Source organism: Bombus pyrosoma, linkage group LG3 (assembly GCF_014825855.1).
Source record: "Bombus pyrosoma isolate SC7728 linkage group LG3, ASM1482585v1, whole genome shotgun sequence".
In the NCBI taxonomy this organism is placed as follows: domain Eukaryota; kingdom Metazoa; phylum Arthropoda; class Insecta; order Hymenoptera; family Apidae; genus Bombus; species Bombus pyrosoma.
The window spans coordinates 4,060,724-4,079,434 of NC_057772.1; the positions used below are offsets into that span (position 1 = coordinate 4,060,724).

An 18,711-nucleotide genomic window follows, 5' to 3' on the forward strand; every position below is an offset into this window, starting at 1 on the left:
TGCAGCTATATACAACAATTTCAGATATATCTTTATTACCTTTCCTTATCAAGAGTATTAAAATCCAGGTCTAACTCAATATTCGTTAAGTCACTGAGAGAGTCGAAGCTTCTCCCGCGCTCCCTTGAAGAAGATAGTCCCCCTTTATCTTCCAATTCTCGAACTTTGCTATATAAACGCTCGTTTTCGTCTATTCCTACATAACAACACGATAAATGTATAAAACATATAATGACATTGTAATGAATGATATTAACACCACAACACTTTTATTTCAAATTCAACATACCTTGAGACAATCTGTTACTCAATGAAGTAACCTCCGATTGCAAATGCTCAACGGTTCTATGACTCGATGCCAACTCCTTAGTAAGCATCTCGCACCGTTCACTCGTCTCCCTAAGAATAGCCTCTGTCTCCAGCAATTTGCACTCCAACACCTCTTTGTCTCTGTTGTACATCTTCTTCATCTTCTCCAAGTCCTCTAAATCCTTGTTTCTCTGTTGCTCTGTTCTCTGGATGGTATTCAACAGTTCATCGACCTGTTTCTCCCTAATAGAAGCTTCAGCCTTCTGCTGTCTCAACCTAGACAACTCCTTCTCCGCACTAGCAACATCCGCTCTCGCCGCGTTCAGCTGCGACTTCAGACTCTCTATTTCATTTTCTTGACGCTCGATAATGACTAGTAGCGTGCTTGGGTGGGATTGATTTTGATCCAACTGATCGCGCAACATCGACACCTGATTCTCCAACAATTCTACGATCAAGGGACTCTCGTTGGCGCTCGAGAGGCAACTATTGTTCTGCATGTGCCCATTATGTTGGTCCTCGTCTTCTCCAAGTTCGCAGCAAGCCATCATTAGATCTTCCGACCTCACGCTGTCCAACGTACTTCTTCTTGAGCTTAAAGGGGAGCTACAGCTTCTCTTGTAGACTCTAGACCTGGAGCTTGATCTGGACCGTGCTTTTACTCGGGATAGAGCTGTTCTTGTCAACGGTGGTGACGGGGGTAATTCTGACCATTCGTGGTTTGCTGAGTCTGACCAGCTCGATCCCTTCAGTCCACTGGGCCAATCGCCGTTTCTTACGAGAGGTGGTGACACTGGGACTTCTGACCAATCACCGGATTCTCTTCTGCCACCCTCGGATGCTGTTCGATACTCCTCGTCCGAAGAGAATAGGACTGAGCGTGGCGTGACCGAGGTCGATGGAACAACCGAGTCTCTCTCACGGTCCGTAATGGATCTAAAATTCAAATGTGGACTTGAATAAATTTCAAAGCGCTTCAAACTATGGGAAACGCTTGGAAAAATTTTACAAACAGTGGAGCTAATCAGTTTGGCTTCTAAGAAGTTCATACGAATCTTTTTCCCTTATTTAATCAATTATATTTCTCTTGACTTACGCAGTAGGTGATTGAGGCGTGTTATCTTGCTGTCCATCTTGACAAACGGCCAGAGAATCGTTGCTACTGTCAGGATCCGGCAAATTGGCAGCCCTCCGAATGGCCGACATCCAACTGGCTCGTATACCTGCGGTGACCGCGGACAGCACGGTAGATCCTCGATCATCCCAGGCCTTGAAAAACGCGCAACAACCGGACTAGAGCAAATCATCGGATAAAACAGAGCAATATGAAAGCAGGTAACTGAAACGTTATCGTCTATGTGGGCCAAACAGCAGGATACAACGGATGACAGAGATCAGTGACACGAATAAACGAAGAGTTTCAAGATCTGTTCTAGCGTGAAATTGAGTTAGCGACTTTTTCCAGCCACTCCCGCCACGGAAGTTAATTCCGGCGATCCAATTGACCAACCAGCCTCCGGCAGATCTATAGTTAATTATAGTTTTCGACGATCTAATTCAACGATTCTTCAATGTTACGTTACGTCCTCGCTGAAGCAACAAGGAACTTTTGTTGCTTGTCGTTGCTGCATATTCCAAACGCTGTTCGACAAATATCAACTCGTGGACATATTTTGTCCATATCGAAGCCACGTAATTGGAGGAATATTTGGTTTTTGTTTCGATCTCAGAACGATACTTGTCGTTATGAAACATTATGAATCGTTATGAACATCTCGCGAAGCTACCAGACGCTCAAAAGTCGGTCCAGCTAGTAGACAATGTAAGCCAACTCGTTTTGTATCGTATCTGCCTTTACGAGGATGAAAAAGAAAACGATGAAAATTGCAGCTCCCGTAAGGTCTGCAACTGGATTTCCGTTGACCGATTCTTTCTTTCGTGCGGAATGTTAATTACCGTAAATCACCGCGTGCAAATCCGCCGGTCACACTCACCACGGTCTGGAATCCATAATTTCTTGCGACTTGAAGGGGCGTGACGGCGGTAACGGTATTCAGATCTATGACACCGTCCATGATACCCTTATCTTCCGCGCAAGGATCACGGTAGTACATGAGACCGCAACCGCGCAACACGAACCAATGCTTGTTCCATTCCTGAAGAATACACCATTCGTTACGTATATTAACCTACATTCGATGCTACCGTAAGGTTACACGAGAAATTGTCACGTTTGTGACCTTGTTCATTCACGTTTGTCATATACCTTGTTCAATCCTTGCTTCATTAGCCAGCCTTTCTTGATGTTTAATAAATCCTCGGCAGGCAGATCAACCCTCAGTTCAGACGTGGGAGAATATCTTATCCCCGAAATGTCCAGGCCACATCCGTCTGGGTCACCTCTGATCTATATATGATATTAACGATGAATTTCTATTATTCTGACTGCTTGTAAAAGACATCTATATCGAAGTTATTTAGAGTCATGAGGATTTAATCGTCATTAAGTTAGACTAGAGATTTTACATCCTTTATACTTTTCATTGAATCCTATCCTAGATTCTGAATTATATTCTACATTCTCTATTTTGAGCAATGTATCTTTCTTTGAACCTTAATCTATATCTTTTGAGCCCTGTCCTGTACTCTATACTTTGAATGGTAGTATATTTTTCTTTCGGATCTAGTTTATATTTTAAAGCCTACTCTTGACTAATATACCAGAGTAATGCTTCCTTTGAAATCTTAAAAAAGAAAACCCATAACGAATGACGATGCAAAATGACAACCCCAAATCCTTCAACAGGTATAGAAACTCGAGACTCACGAATTTGTCCTGATACGCCGCGTTAGCTGCATCCACCACGTCCCTAGTTGGTTCGGACGTTCTCGGTTTGATCCTCCTGACGCGTGGCTGGGTCAAAGAGGCAGCAATATCCCGCAATTTTCCCTCTCGTTCCCTCTCGTGCTCCAGGAGGATTCTTCGACAGGCGTCATCGTCTGAAGCATACGTCGAATCGTTCACCATTTTCTGCTCTATTCGATAGAGTCATTCCGCATCTCCCGTTACAAGACGATAATGACAGGCTAGTCGCATAATGGTCATGATCAAGCAGCAACGTAGCAGCAACAGCGAGAAACGCGTTTCCGGGCTTCTATCGCTCTCTGGCTGGCCGTTATCGAAAATGTTCGTCTTCGACTTAACGAATTAAGTTCTTTTCAGTCGGAGTAAAATCTTTAGCATGTGGCGATGTTGCCAAGGCCAGACGATCGCTCGGTTAATTGACTGCCGACTAATTAATAACCCAGTCCCCCTTTCACGTCAACGACCAGGCGAGAACGCTTATCGCCCTCGTTTATCCGCGTTTCTATCGACCCATCACCCATCGAATTCTAACCGCCATTACTATGCTAATAACAGTTTTCTGCCAGCTACCTCTCTTCGTTGCTGTTGACGTTAGAGAGCATGACGTTTTGACAGGGTGGAAACAATGGGGCAGTTTCGGGGAAAATTGGCTTCCAGTGATTCATCGCTCGATGGAAGATTTTACATGTAGCGAGCGACGGAGATATTCCACTTTGGTGAAACAATAAACAAAGATTCTTACGATATCAAATCCGATGTCTAGAGAAAATTTTCCGTAGAAAATTTCCCCGTAGGAATTTGAGCAATAAAATAAATCAGATTCTTCTAAGTTTTAGACAAGCGGAAATAAATATTTCTTGAATACAAACATTTGTACGATATAATTGAGTACAATATTCAGGAAAAATGTTCCATAAAGATGATCGGAAAGGTAAGAATTTCTCAATACTCGCCGATTATTCGTATCGATCGCTCAATTATTCGGACGAATAAAATTAAAAAATGTATGCAGGTGGAGATTTTAGATTGCGCGGCAGCAATCCTGACTTTTACTCTGTTATAAAAAAATTCGCTAAGTGTATCTTCCCAAGTATTTCGTGGATATCTTTGGACAATCGGCGATCGACATAAATCTCAGGTATCACTGGTGAAGCTGGGCAACGGGTTCCTGGACGTTCGTTGGACGCCAATCTAAATGAAATCTACGGATCAGACGGGAGAGCAGAGATCACGAAGCACGCGGCGAGGAGAACCGGTAGATTTTCTCGTAGATTGTGCACACGCAATTACGCAACGAACGGGAAACGTAATCACACCAGGCGAATCCTTTGGAATCGAAGCTAACTATGCCGGTTAAACCCTTATAAATCTCGAACGCCAGATTCTTCGTTCGACGAAGAACGTATTGCTTAATCTTTTTTCCTGTCAATCGGTTGATTCACCGTTTAATGACGAATTTCCGTATTGACGTGTCTATCATGTTTGTTCGGAGTCATTAAGCTAATAGGAGATAATGTCGATCGATGAATTTAGGTTGCAAGAAATAACATTGCTGATTAATAATTCACTCAACCGGTTGAATCAAAGTAGAATATGCCTGTTTATCTTGTTTATTTATGAAGTATCCATTAAGCTGTCTAGTTTCATTTCTTGTTGTCTGATCTATTGAGCAAACGTAAGCACGAGCATCTTTAAGAAGATTCAACTTCGATTAAGAATAGCTATGATAAATATATTTAAATTTTGCCTCATCAGAACTCAGCTTCGATTAGGAACTAAATTTTACAAACGGCTACTTTCATCCCTTCGATGTAGACAAGTTAATTAATTTTATGCGTTACATCTTTTCTCGTGGAAACGTCAGAAAATATGTATTTCCGCTATCAATAGAATTAAAAAAGCGATTTAATCCTGGAAGCCCTGTTGAAACTGACACGCCCAGATTCGAAGTGTTTCTTTGTTAGTACGAAAACATCGTGAAAATCTTGCGAATGTAAAAGACATATTGCATAGAGATACGTAAATAATTACAAAGAAACATTGTTACAAAGATCGACTACAAAACCTATAAAACAAATAAAATCAAATCCCAAAACCTATAAAGCAAAAGCCTTTACCATCAGAATTCTCAAGTGACCCAATTCCAAGAACCTACTAATCTCTTAAACTATCAATTATCCCAATGATTCCTCGAGAACGCCAGTTTTCAGGCTTCCAAGTCTGAAGCCCCGTGTTCTAAACCTTCGACACACCGTTACTAGTTGAACCTTCTTCGCCCTAAACGGCGAACCATCGAGACAAGTTCATCGTCAAGCAGACAGCTGAAAGATATCGTTGTCCATGCGCGTTCGAACGGAATTAGGCTTTTTCACGTTGGGATACGCTAATAAACCGACCGCAAGAAGCTAATTCGATAATGATGCGTGAACAAATTGCAGCGGCTAACGGTGTAAAGCACGCGCAGTTAACGCGAGGCGATTGCACGATTTTTAGAAAAGGATACACCGTTTGCCGCAACCGGTTCTCCATGCAATCGACGAAAAATTCACTTGTGTTCTTCTTCTATCGATTAAAACAAGGCGCCACGCTTCTTCGTTTATTCGTTTGTTTATTCGGCAAGATTAACGAAAAATATACGATCATAGAGAGGCGCGAGTACTGCGATAAAAATAGAGACACGTTCCGTCACAAACTAGCGTGTGAGTAAAGAAGTTAAGTGTTGCGACCTTTCAACCAGTTGGCGATCGCTGAAATCGTAACTGTTCGGTGGGGTCGCGAACCTTGAACGATATTAACGCTCAAGGTGAAGCGTTGATTAAGAGTTCCAGTACGATAGTGATTTTCTTGAACGTTTATTTCGAAGTGTCTTATTCTCTAACTTGTGTTGACTGGTGCCTATATTCCAGGTGTCAGTCTACGTGATGTGTTTTCGTCAACGTTTTCTGTCAGGTGAGAATTTATATCTGTTCGATCATGCGACTGTCGAAATGTCGTGGGCATCTCGCAAGTTGTGCGTTTCTCGTCGAGGGTTCGCAGCGTAACGTCCCGTTAGTGACATCGTCGCGTGGTCTATTGTCGACTTGTCAACTATTGTCAAAGTTTATGACACGTTGTTTGCCATTGTAGGGAGCCGACGAGCGCTCGAAATGCGAATTAAGTCGTCCACGTGGTCCGAATGTAAACTTTATAATGTGCAATGTGAACAAATTCGAACTTGTCGAAAATAGCAGGTGTGCTGTCCGTATCGTAAACTTGGGATAATCTTCTATCCTAAACATCAAGAAATTTGCAGAATTTATTGAGGCGAGTAAATACACAGTTGAAGCTGTTAAACTGACCATAAAGAGCCCTATGCCGTCTCTGACGTTAATAGCTTATGATCCTTCTTGATCATTGTAACTAAATGGACGGAAAAAAGGACAGTCGCAGCGCTTCGAATCGGCTGGATCGATGAATTTCTATCATCAAATATGATTTAACGCCTCTTTTGTGCATAATGATCAAACGCGAGGATATTGTTATTGCCTTTTATATGAAATCATCAATCGCAGGTTTTATAATACCACGTTGGATATTCTAAATTACGGCTTGCAATGAAATCTCCTTCGTATAAGATCATGCTATTGAGTTATAGTAATAGTAAACTCGCTTTAGCAAACACAGAAGGTCTTAAATATTTTAATACAAGAGGAATATTTCTAACGAAATATCGTGTTATTGAAAGTACACGTTCCGTTGCTTGAGATTCGAAAGATTTTGTCACCTTACAAATGTCTTTAAAAATACAATGATTATATTCTCGCAAGAAGGGAAAATATTCGATATTACCTTAAAATCGCAAAATAAATTGATACGGAGGAGGATACAGTACGAGAAGCCTTTTAAGCAAATAAAGCTTCACAGAAAAATTGTCATGGAATTTAATCGGCAGACAAAACACCCGCTCCGTGTTTGAAGTTGGCGAACACTCGACCAAAGAGTGTCTCTGTCCTCGATAACGACGCGGCGGGCGAAAATTGTTAGCGAAATTAATCAGCAACTCGTGGAGGCTCCCTCGAACGTGATAGGGGATTCCAATTAAACGAGCGAGGGGATTTTCTCTATGTTGTTCCCACCATCGGTATCTCCTACGTGCTTTCCAATCGACGATAAGTTAGCCTGTCGTTTTCAGTGAGCTACGAGCCTTTAATCGCGATATGATTCCCCCTGGCGCTCACGTGGCTACGATTTCTCTGCTTCGTTGCGTTTCTTCGATACAGGTTCCAGCATTAGAACGAATGTCCTGTGTTTCTTGTGTTATTAGAGAATCGTTGGATGTTCCAAGTAAAAGTGAAAGTAACAAGGGGAATAGTTAGTTCGTCGTTTGTACCTTAATAACCATGCACCTATAATAACAACATTAACCATTTCTCGTATAATATTCGGTCGCGTCGATTTTCTCCTATGAAAATTTCATTTTAACTTTGATTTTGCTCTCCCATTCCAAGACTTTAAATTATCGATTACATTTGTCTATACCGTTTCAATTTTTATTTCAGAGCTCCTTCGCTCATCCTGCGTTCTTTTCGTCATTTTCGACTCAAACGTCTTTTTCTAGCATTAAAAATGATCTCCAGTTTGAAACAATATCTCGATACTGAAAATAGGAACTGCTTGCTTGGCGCAAAAATTCTTTCGATCGTAAGATTCTACAAAACACTCCCTTTCTATGAAAGATTTTGTGAAACACGTCGTGATTGCGTGTCTTACGCGATTTAATCAGAAATGCACACTACTTTTGACCTTGTTCGTATATCGCGAGCTTTCGATCCCAGATTCTCGTCGAGCTACGCTTCCTGTCATTAAAACACAAACGGTAGCGAAGCTTCCCATCGAGATTGCACTGTACGATAGAGCAGATAAATGACTGCCAGGGACGAATAAATTCGTGCGGATAGAATCGGCTGGATTTTCACACGGACGGTTCTCTGTTGCGTGGACACGCGCTAACTGTTTTGTTTATGCCGTCAATTGTCACGAGGGAAAATGGGTCAGGTACGATTTAACGCGGTCGCGCGAATCATCGTCGAAGAGAAGAATAGTCGTCGACGACCCAGTTTCCTCGTGCGATTCAATGGGACGTTGTATTGTTGGTTTAAAGCCGAATCGCGTCAGCAGATCCGCTTTGCGATCGGGCAACGCAGTAAAATTTCTCTCTAGGTGCACGACCTAATAACGTGGCAATTAAACTCGCGTAAAACCGATTCATAAGCACTTAAATAAGGAGGAGAAAAATAATTTACGATAGAGTTTTATGGGAGTGAGACTGTAAAAAAGGAGAAACCACGGTACGAATAATTCGATATATAATTATCGTATAAATTTTCTATTATTTTACACCGACGTCAATTAGCAATTTCAGTAATCGTTTAACTATATTTAGATGTCGTTAACGATCCTGCTGTGCCAATTACAGGGATTAAAGCTTCTGCTCGATTGGACCATGAATAAAACTACGCAATCGGCGGTGGGATGAATAAAAGATGCCGTCGTATCTTGTTAAAACGATTTCGACGAGTAACGACTGTAAATGACGATCCAGCCAGATGTTCCTAGGTCTGACTCACCGTGTTTGTCAGGTTGATCAGCGGAATAAACACAAGTTTAGATTTACAGACTATTCTGTGCTTTTTAGTTCACTTGGAGATTCTATGCTTCGGCTATGTTCTAGAAAAAAAATCATTCAAAAATATCAAATTTACCCGTTCGTTACTAAAGAGCCTTAAGAACGTTCATTTGCCTCGTTAAAAATTCTTCAGCAATTTTTGACAGGGTAAGTGCCCCTAATACCGTTCGCTATCGTAATATTCTGAAAAAGAAGGCGCTGGTAAAAATCGGTATTTTACGTACACGAAACGCAAATAATATCTCTTTCGTTTGAGACTAGTTTCATACAAAGATGTTTCCTACCTTCTTGCTCGAAACTTGACAGACGATATTAGATGCAATTACCTTAGCACAAATTTGCATACCATATGCTCGTATGCATTGCATCGCCAAAAAAAAAAAAAAAAGGAAGAAAAAATTATAAACTTGCCACATTGTACGGTTCGAAAAAATGGCTCGCTCAGAAAATCCTACAAAGCCTGAAAACAACGTGATCGCGATCCATGGATCATTTGCAGCGGGCCTAAGCCAGTCCCGGCGTCAATTCGCATCTCCGACGGGCATCGCGAAACCAAGGCCACCGACATATTCGAGTATACCGACCTAGTTTCTCGCCGGTGCAGGCTGTCCCGGCTCGTTCTCCGTGCTGATTCATCCTGCGTCTGGCCTTGTCCTCCGCTCGAAGCTTGTCCCTGGTCGGAGGGGACGCGCTGCTCGCTGGTTGATCCCTGTAGCTCGATCTACCCTCGTTGGGTACGATCGGTGGCTTCTCTGTCAAGGAACTGCTGCTTGACACGGTCGTTGGCGTCGACGTGGTTGAATACACAGTGCTGGACACGCTTCCGTTCATCGACGAAGTGGTTGAGACGGAGGATAGATACGTGGAACCACCGTTCTCGAGAGGTGTGCTGGTTCTTAGAGGCGACAGGTTGCTCGTTCGATGGTCGTTGTTGGTTTCCACGTTCCCATTGCTCATCGTTGCATTGCTGGTGGTGGTTACCACGCTGTTGGTTACCAAAGATGATGTGGAAGAGAACACTGGAGGACAGAGGTCGGAAGAGACGCTCGTTTCTGGGATCCATGTGTTGCTGCGCGGCTCTGAACGACAGCTGTTGAAACGTGGTCGCGGAGGATTCGGTGTATTGCCTGAAAACGGAGTAGTTTTGGTGTTAGATAAGATTTCGATTGACTTAACGCTAGTCTGGGTTTCATCTTTGGCATCGATCCAGAGTTATTCAACTTTCAGACTCTATCGAGTCTAGGTGGTTGAATGATGGGACAGAGATTGGATTTTTATCGCGTGATACAGAACGGGAGTGTAATAATATCTCGAATGGCAATATTTTAGTATCTTAATAGTATCTTCGTAATTTCGTACAAAGAAAATTAATTTAAAGATCGATGACAGTCGATTAATTATTCTCTAAAGGAGCAATCTGCATTTAATTTATTCTTAAGTGGCGCGGCAGAACATTCATTTAACATCGTCGAACTCTCGAATTTAATTAACCGCTCCATTGAAAATAAAAACGTATCAAGCGTCTGCCATAAGCAAAACGTATTTCGCAACTTAGCTTGTACGGACCGATCAATTCGAACTCTGATAAAAAAAAAACATTATCAATTACTTACTTCTGATCGTTGGAGTGACTTGAAGAATGGTAGTCTGTCCACCGGGGAACGTCGCGTTCCTCTTATGTCGACCCTGAAAGTTATTTCAACTTCGATTAACCGTTTGTTCTCTAATTCTTCGACAATCGACCACCCACGACCGAATCATTTCATCGACATCGATCGGTCAACGTTAAATTTACAAATTTCAGCTTTCTAAGTCTAAAGTCTAAGTTTAAAGTCTCATGTACCTGAAGGAATGGTACATTTATAATGTAAGAACTTTACGTAGCAGTTGATTTAAAACGATAAACTCTTCGTAAGGAATTTTTTTTGGAAGTTCAATAATAATAAAGAAAGAAGAGAATACTAAGACTTCGGCGTCGACCGATCCTTCAAGTATTGGCGTATTTTCTCACCGCGTATAAAGGGCACACTTGCGTCGATTAAAAATCGCTAAAAAAATGATTGTTATCTTCTCGCGAGTCAGACGGACGTCGCGACTCCATGGTGGAATGTCGTAGAATTTGTACGTGGGCGACGGTACGAGGGCAGGCGTGTGCGCGACCAGGTCGCGGTAGGCGGCCGCAATAACGGCAGATAACAGCGAGCCTGATAATATTCCGCGAGGAATACGCTCTTCTCGCCGTGCATAATTCATAAGTCCGCGGCCCGTGTACCGGCCAATGCCAGACAAATGCGAACACGGACGATTCAATCGGCCCTACTGAAGCAAGATCTTCTTAGAGACTGGATCTTTCGATAGAGGAAGAGGATTTCAACGCGTATGTATGCTTATCGGGGTAGTTTCGATTATGATAAAGAAGTTGGAGGGATTCGTTAATACGATCTTGCGCAGGAAATAGTTTTTAGATTAATCTTGCGAATGAAAAAAAGTAGTAAAATGTGAGCGTAATCTTTACGGTAAGACAAAGATGAAATAATGCCAATGTAAAGTATAATTTGAATAAACTTTCTACAATGATATTCGAATTGATACAATATATGATCACCGTAATAAAGAGTTGAACAATAATTACAATTAGATATTTGGATCTTGTTAAAGTAATTTACTACTTAGAAATATTAATGAACCGATGATTAACAAATTATGGATTACAGACTTCCACTGTACGAAATATTTTTACAATTTTACGTAATTCGTAAAATTCTATCGATTTGATTGTTACCAAATTTATTGACGCTTCTAAAATCCTGCCAACAATATTAATGCAATTATGCAAGAAGCTAATAACTAGACAATCTTGGGAAAATAAATCCCACAGAAAGCAATCCTTTTCTCGTCTCAGAAATCTCCTACACGACGATCCTTAATATCCCGATAATCGATCCTTTCGAAATATCAAATACGAATACTCGATCAAATAATAGAAACGATCAAAGAAACCAATCTCCCTGTCACTTACTCTTTCCAATCTACTTTCCTCTCAACCTTCGAAACATTTCGCTGAATTAACCGAAGCCTTACTCGATTTAACAATCGGACAGGTGACTTAGCGATTTTTTTTGCCATCGAAACGCGAAATAGACGTCGTGCAACATTTTATTTCGTATCAAAGGACTGGAGCTGCCTTTACGAGAGGCGATCAGCGAAGAGAGGAAATAAGAGGCCCGTTTCCTACGCGCGTTCACCAGCTTGTACGATCGTGTTGGCGTACGTATATGTCGCCTTGGCCTCTTAAACGTAATCGTACGTCTACACCAAGCTGCAGGTCCGCGCAACGACGAGCCGTTTCCATTTGCCGATCGATCATTTCTTGCGTAACGGATTTGATGCGAACAATACGCCAGGGACGATCGATCGATCGCGACGCCACATTGGCGACGATCTTATAATCGAAAGATGCCCCTTACAGGATACCGATGGGTCATTGGTGTTGAGGTCGTATTTAGATGGCAGATACGATTGATATTTTGTTGGTAATTTCCAATCGTGATCGATGATCGATCGATCTTTTTACTTTACGTTCTGCAATAACCATGTAGCTTAGATGTTACGTGAATGTGATTATGTTTTTTAAACCTGATTTTATCTGTTCGTCGCTGTTTCATTTGATTTCGTTACCGTTGATTCTTCTAACGTTAACAAACCTACGTATTTACAGCAATTGTTAGCTTCTAGCTTTCTAACTGAAGTAAAAGTAATTCTTCTTCCGACGATTAAAAGATCTTCTATCAAATCTTCTATTAAAAAATTTTCTAATCAGAAGGGATCGAAGATTCCAAATTGTTAGCTCCTAGGTTTCCAATTAAAACAAAGATTGCGTTTCCCGTTACGCGGTATCATAAGAAATTAATAGCATCGATCATATCATAGTTGAGCTTTGCCAAAGTATCTTTATCCTTTCAATTTCCATGATACGAGATATTCAAAGTTAAGAATATTCGTATCGCCAATCACGAGTCTAAATATTTCTCGAAATTCGCACACAGGCGAACAACTATAAGAATAATTCGTACGTTTAAAAGCCTCGTCTGATTTTTATCTCGTTGAGGAGAAGCTACTCTACCATCGATCATTTGTTGCACAACGCGCCATTGTCGAGAGCCTAAGTAACGTGGCAAAATGACGGTCTCCCGACGACAGGCTACACGATTCTCGAACGGGCGCCTTGATCTATCGGGCGATCGCGAAACGCGTAGATCACACGGTAGATAACATCGACCAGGCTCTTTTACTGTTTCGACGTCGGCGTTAATTCATCGATACCCGCGTTCTCAAATATTCGCCGTAGCGAAGAACAAGTTTGAACGTTCGCGCGGCGATCATTCAAGACAGTCAAAGGACTGAAATAGATATGACATTAAACGGAGAGGAAAAATTTGGAGAACGATTGGTAAAAAAAAGTGTCGTTCCATTTTAATTCCATAATTATTCTTGCGAAGCATAATACAGTTGAACGTGCAATTCTTTCGTCGTACGAACATTCATCGTTGTATCAGGTTGTCCGAAAAGTTCCTTTCGTTTTATAAGGAAGTAGTAGATGCACAACATTTTTTGTTTTATATTTTATTGAATTATATTTGATCCGTTTTATTCTATTACTACAAAATGGATTACACGTAAATCCATAAAATAATATAAAATAAAAAATGTCGTGCACCTGTTATTTCACTTATGAAACGAAAGAAACTTTTCGGACAACCTAATAACATCGTCACAAGTAGAACCAAAGTTACAGCTAAAGTCGACAATGCAAATATAAAAATCGACAGTCTGAGTTCTATAATTGCTTGAAAAACTCGAATCGATAAATTCACATCTCCCAAACATCGTCCCCCCAAAACAAATCCCTCGACACACACCCACAGTGGTTCGGCGTCGAATCACGCGCAATTAAAATTAATTGAATCAATCTCAACACCAAAGCAATCCCCCATCACGCTCGTGAATCCGCTCTGAATACCTGTCAGTGCCTGACCTCCCTCTCGATCCGTTCGAGAATCGGATTGAATCGTCGCTGTTCACGGATTAACAAACAACCGGCGATCATCCGGCATTGTTGCGCTGTTACCAGCCGGTCACGAGCATAATCGGCTCTATTCCCTCGAACGACGATAAGAAACCGGCGAAGAACTCTGGCGAGGCACGCGGAACGATCGAGTGAATCGCAGAAAAGCGGCAATCGACGCTTGGCTACGGTGCAGTTTTGCTCAACGCGGCATTATTTCGCGCAGTAACGAGCGTGACGCGGCGACAGCGCGCGCTAATGATCGAGCATTATCGCACTTTTGTCAGACTCGTTTCTTTTCTCATCTCTTTCCCGTGCCCGCCTCGTTTACCTGTCGTCTGCTTTCGCCCGTTCCGCGTCCAGATTAACTGCACGAGCTCGAACCGCCGCGCCGATTCTCCGACGATAACCGAGAATTAGATGTCTGTAGTGGTCTATCCGAGTTATATACGTGTTGCTCGATTGCTATGGTGAAGTATCGATACGGTTGCGATTGTTGGATGGACTGTTGAAAAAGAGAGTAGAGTTGGTGGGATTTTTGTTTGGCGCGTAAAAGGGTTGCAGATGGGCAGGTAGATCGATCATCGAGATACTCGTAAATTATAATCGGTAATTAGGGTATTGGAAATAAGATAGTTGGGTATAATAACAAGGCGTGAATAAGACGAGAATTTCATTGATAAGGATTTATTATAATAGAGATAAATTTGAGAATATCGTGAAGATAAGAATAAGGGTTGAGGATTAATCGGCAAGTTGATAGGTCGATTAACTGGATACCTATAGTAATTGGAATATTGGAAATTCCATCGAGATAAATTCGTTAATGAAAATTTATTATAATAGAGACGAAGTTGAGTACAGTGAGAAGATAAGACTAAGGACTGTCGTGGATTTATCGTCCGATTAAACGATTGATTGGCGGGTATATATACGTATAGTAATAAATTGCAAACGTAATTAGAGTGTTGGAAACTCTATCGAGATAATTTCATTACTAAGAATTTATCGTAATAGGGATAAACTGGGAGTTAGAGTACCACTGAACAGGTACCGCTTCCGAGAGGTCTGCAATTAGAAAGATACGTAGTGGAAGAAGGTTGTCCATTAAATCGGTACTAAAACATTCGATTATTTGAAATCAAAAGGAATTGAAGTAAAAACAATCCTTTAATAAGAATAACGTGCTCCTATTAGAGTCAACCATTAAATCGCTAATAAGAGAACTTTCAGCCCGCTTTTGAATCTACCCAGTCGTTAAACAGCCCGATCAAAACGTTTCATACTATCGTTAACAAAGCCATAATTAGCTACCTTAGCCCTTTAGAATGCCACGTGACTTGAAAATTACACGTACCGTATGTACGTTTCGTGTGTATTTTTCACGTTCTTAGTTAAAATTATACTACAGAAACTGAAATAATGATTATGTTCTTCGAATTGAATATGCCACGGAACAAAGATGGGCTTAGGTTTCTGCAGTTATTTCAAAATAATAGCGTTACCTACATTGGTCAGAGAGTTTAAAAACATGACAATTACTCACTGCGGAAGAAACATCGTTATATGAAAGGCAAAAAAAAAATTTTAATAACGACGAAGGACCTCTCCTGTTTTGATTGGGAAAGACAGGATAGAGGAATTCGCGTAGGTCGAGGCGCGGAAAATCCGCGGGCGGACACGTTTGTCGCGATTCGTTTGCCGCGAGAACGCGAACGTAGTTTCGAGCGTGTGATTATTAAAGCTATTTCCGCCGGTGAGACAAGTCGACGCGACTGGTATTACTGCACGCGTAACAAGTATGACGCAGAAGGATGTAGTAATGATTATGCGAGCACCGCAATCAACGAATGACAGCGGTCCCGTCGTGTCAGCGTCACTTCTTTTTCGCGTTGCGCCACGCGGCTCGTGAAACGTGTAATTCGCGATTCGCCGCTTCTCCAACCCACCCCGGCTTATTTACCATTCGATGGCAATTAAATGTAGCTCCACCGAAATTTCCGATAGAATTTTAGTCGCTTCAGAAAGATCCTTCTGTTTTCGTTCCTTAAAACACTGAACATTCTTTGGTATATATAAATTGAGGGGTTTGCATCAGAAACAATGCATGTTCATACTACTGCATCATCTATAATTTGCAATAGCCCGGTAGTTTTAATTTCGTCTAAATAGATTTCGATTTTGTCGAACAAACGTTCGTTCCACGAGTGTAATTGTAATTACATAATAGAACTATTAGATTGGCACCCAATGACAAAAATCAATCACTTAGTCGCCAATTCAATATATTCGGAAAAACCATAAAGTTCGAAGAGAGAAACTATTAATTGGTCATTTTGACTATTTGGTAGTTCTAACATAAAGAATACGATATTCTGTTTCCATTATGCAGGTAATTTTGTATTTCCTACTTTCAAATTTACCAATTTCAGTGACCAATTTCATTATGGAATTAGAAGCAACTCGATACATTTGGGCTAAAAGTGTTGCATTCGAATCGCATTGTGTAAAACGACTAGTATAAATCAGCCAACGCTCGTATTACGTGTAATATATTTTTGAAGCGAACCTTGTTCCTCGAGTAGACTTGCAGCACATCAGCCCACCATCTGGTTTCCTCGCGGCACGTGCCTTTTACGAAGGTAACTCCTTCCGGCGCGGTGATCGCGAGGCTGTACGGATGTCCAGTGATGTCTTCGGCTGCAGCGACCTCCAACACGCGGGTCATGTCGATCCTCGCTTGAGGAACCGTCTCTGGCTGCAACAGAAACGTCACGTAACTCGTTAATCATCTATAAATCTCTTTTATATTCGTCTAGCAGCTGGCAATTTCGATTCGACGACCAGCCGCTGATTTAATCGAATAATGTTAATCGTTTAATAACGAACAACGCGACCACGAAACGTTCTATTTCTCAAGAACGCGCGACGAAGACCTAGAAACACAGAAATGCCAACCGGGTCAATTGAGATGCAATTTAATCACTATCTGGAGCAACGTTCGTTCTCCATCGATAGGAAGCAATTAAAACGTCGATCGGCCATTGATCGTATGTAAATGCGGCGATATTTCGAGGAACTGTCAGTGGCTTGGATGGTTCAATTAAGGGTTTCATTGAACGTTTTCCACAGCCTCGAATCAGCTGCTCCACTTTGTTTCGATTAAGAGCGCTCTCTAAAGGTCAGGTGGAAGTACGCTCGATAATGCTTAAGAGGATCTGCTTTAGTTTAATTAACTTAAATCAGTGAGCAATAATTGGAAATTAAACGGGCGAGTTGCGAATGGTCCTTGAAACATATTAATTCCTCAACGAAATAAAACATGCCTGATTCCAATCTGTCTAGCGTCTTAATAATTGTAACGTGAAAAGATTTTACTTAACTCTATCGGATATTTAGAAACTTTTGGCCTTTTTTAAACGCATAACCCAATAGTAACTCACAAGTATGGACGCATTAAAGTCTTATTAAATCAATAATTTGAAAAGTCTCAGATTTTCTAACAGAATTTTTTAGAGATTCGATCTTTAAACCGCGAAGATAAACTAACAAAGTAGCTAAATATTACAATAAGTCATATGCTGAAGCGTAGCCGGTTTCTCTTTGACAAAACAGCGAATTAAACAACGGTGTTCTCTTCTTAATCGATCGAGCAACTACCAGGAAACGTCCAAGCTAAACATCCAAGCTTTTTACCGTTCGTTTTCGACTGGTATCGCGAGCCAGTGTATCGAGCCAAAGCTAAACGACCGAGAAAGACAGACGATCAGAGCAGAGAACCAGGTTTCACCGTAATTTCGCGTTTATTTGTTCACCGTGGCGTACGCGCGTCCCGCAACGCGTTTTATTGCAAACAGGATAATTTAGTGCGCCGTATACAGGCGACGGTAAAAACCGCGTGACAGCGTGGCAAGGTGGAACGAGTAAAGTCCAGCCATTGCCACTTTGTCGCCGATTTCGGCCGCCACGGACCGGAAACGTAGGTTTCCCATCGGCTTCACTATTCTGCCAGTCGTAAAAGCGTCACTTCCCGTGGAATAACGTCGCGATTACTGCCAATTCTCGCCTCGTAAAACAAAACTGACGATTGCGAGGTCATTTCCACTTGGAGACAACTCGGTGCTAGGTAACTTGTCTACAGTATGATATTCATGTCGAAAAGTTGATCGATAGACGATTTTGATAATTCCGATTCGTTTCCAGGAAGGATTAATCGATTGGAATAGCGATAAATCGAATTAACTTTATCAAGAAACGAAGCATTTTGTCTTCTTTACTTTTTGTGCAAGTGAACCCTGAAGATGTAGTAGTTGATTATAAGAGTATCGCTTAAGCGTTTCATGATCAGTTCTTGAAATATACTAATGATATACTGTAGGATTTATGTATTTATTTAGAATGGATTAAACAGGAAACGATGGTTATTTAATGTGAACTAAATACAGTAGTGTGCTACAACTAAGAATTAAATAACAATCAAATAATTAATTTACAATTCTCGTCACCACGGTACCAACGCTCCCTTTCACGCGGACCATCCTCCTCGACAACGCTGACAACGCTCTGACTTCTCAACTCACGACTGACTGGCAATTCGTCTTTTTCCCTTAAGCATCCCTTTGTCTTTTCTCATAGCCCCACCATGTACCTGTTCTGCAACCGTCCATAGTCACTAGGCCTTTTTTCCGCGTAACCATTTGACCAAAGGATCGACCACACATTGATGGGTCGCTCGGTCCATTGTAGTTTCCAGACCCTTTTGGCCCGTCGGCATTTAGGTTTTCTCGCAACATTGTTTATGGTTCA

General features: G+C 41.5%; 1 protein-coding gene across 5 annotated transcripts in view; it reads right to left on the reverse strand.

The window, feature by feature from the left end:
- Positions 1-18,711, reverse strand: part of LOC122566125 (protein outspread) — a 213,651-nt gene that overhangs the window by 9,325 nt on the left and 185,615 nt on the right. For all 5 annotated transcript variants that reach the window (XM_043722895.1, XM_043722894.1, XM_043722896.1 and 2 more), the window contains 9 exons: positions 16,475-16,663; positions 10,454-10,526; positions 9,425-9,967; positions 3,137-3,309; positions 2,576-2,716; positions 2,304-2,465; positions 1,406-1,578; positions 290-1,245; positions 40-196 (listed from right to left, as the gene is read on the reverse strand). In XM_043722895.1, the coding sequence (XP_043578830.1) occupies positions 40-196; positions 290-1,245; positions 1,406-1,578; positions 2,304-2,465; positions 2,576-2,716; positions 3,137-3,309; positions 9,425-9,967; positions 10,454-10,526; positions 16,475-16,663 (2,567 nt within the window). The remainder of the gene's footprint in view (positions 1-39; positions 197-289; positions 1,246-1,405; positions 1,579-2,303; positions 2,466-2,575; positions 2,717-3,136; positions 3,310-9,424; positions 9,968-10,453; positions 10,527-16,474; positions 16,664-18,711) is intronic.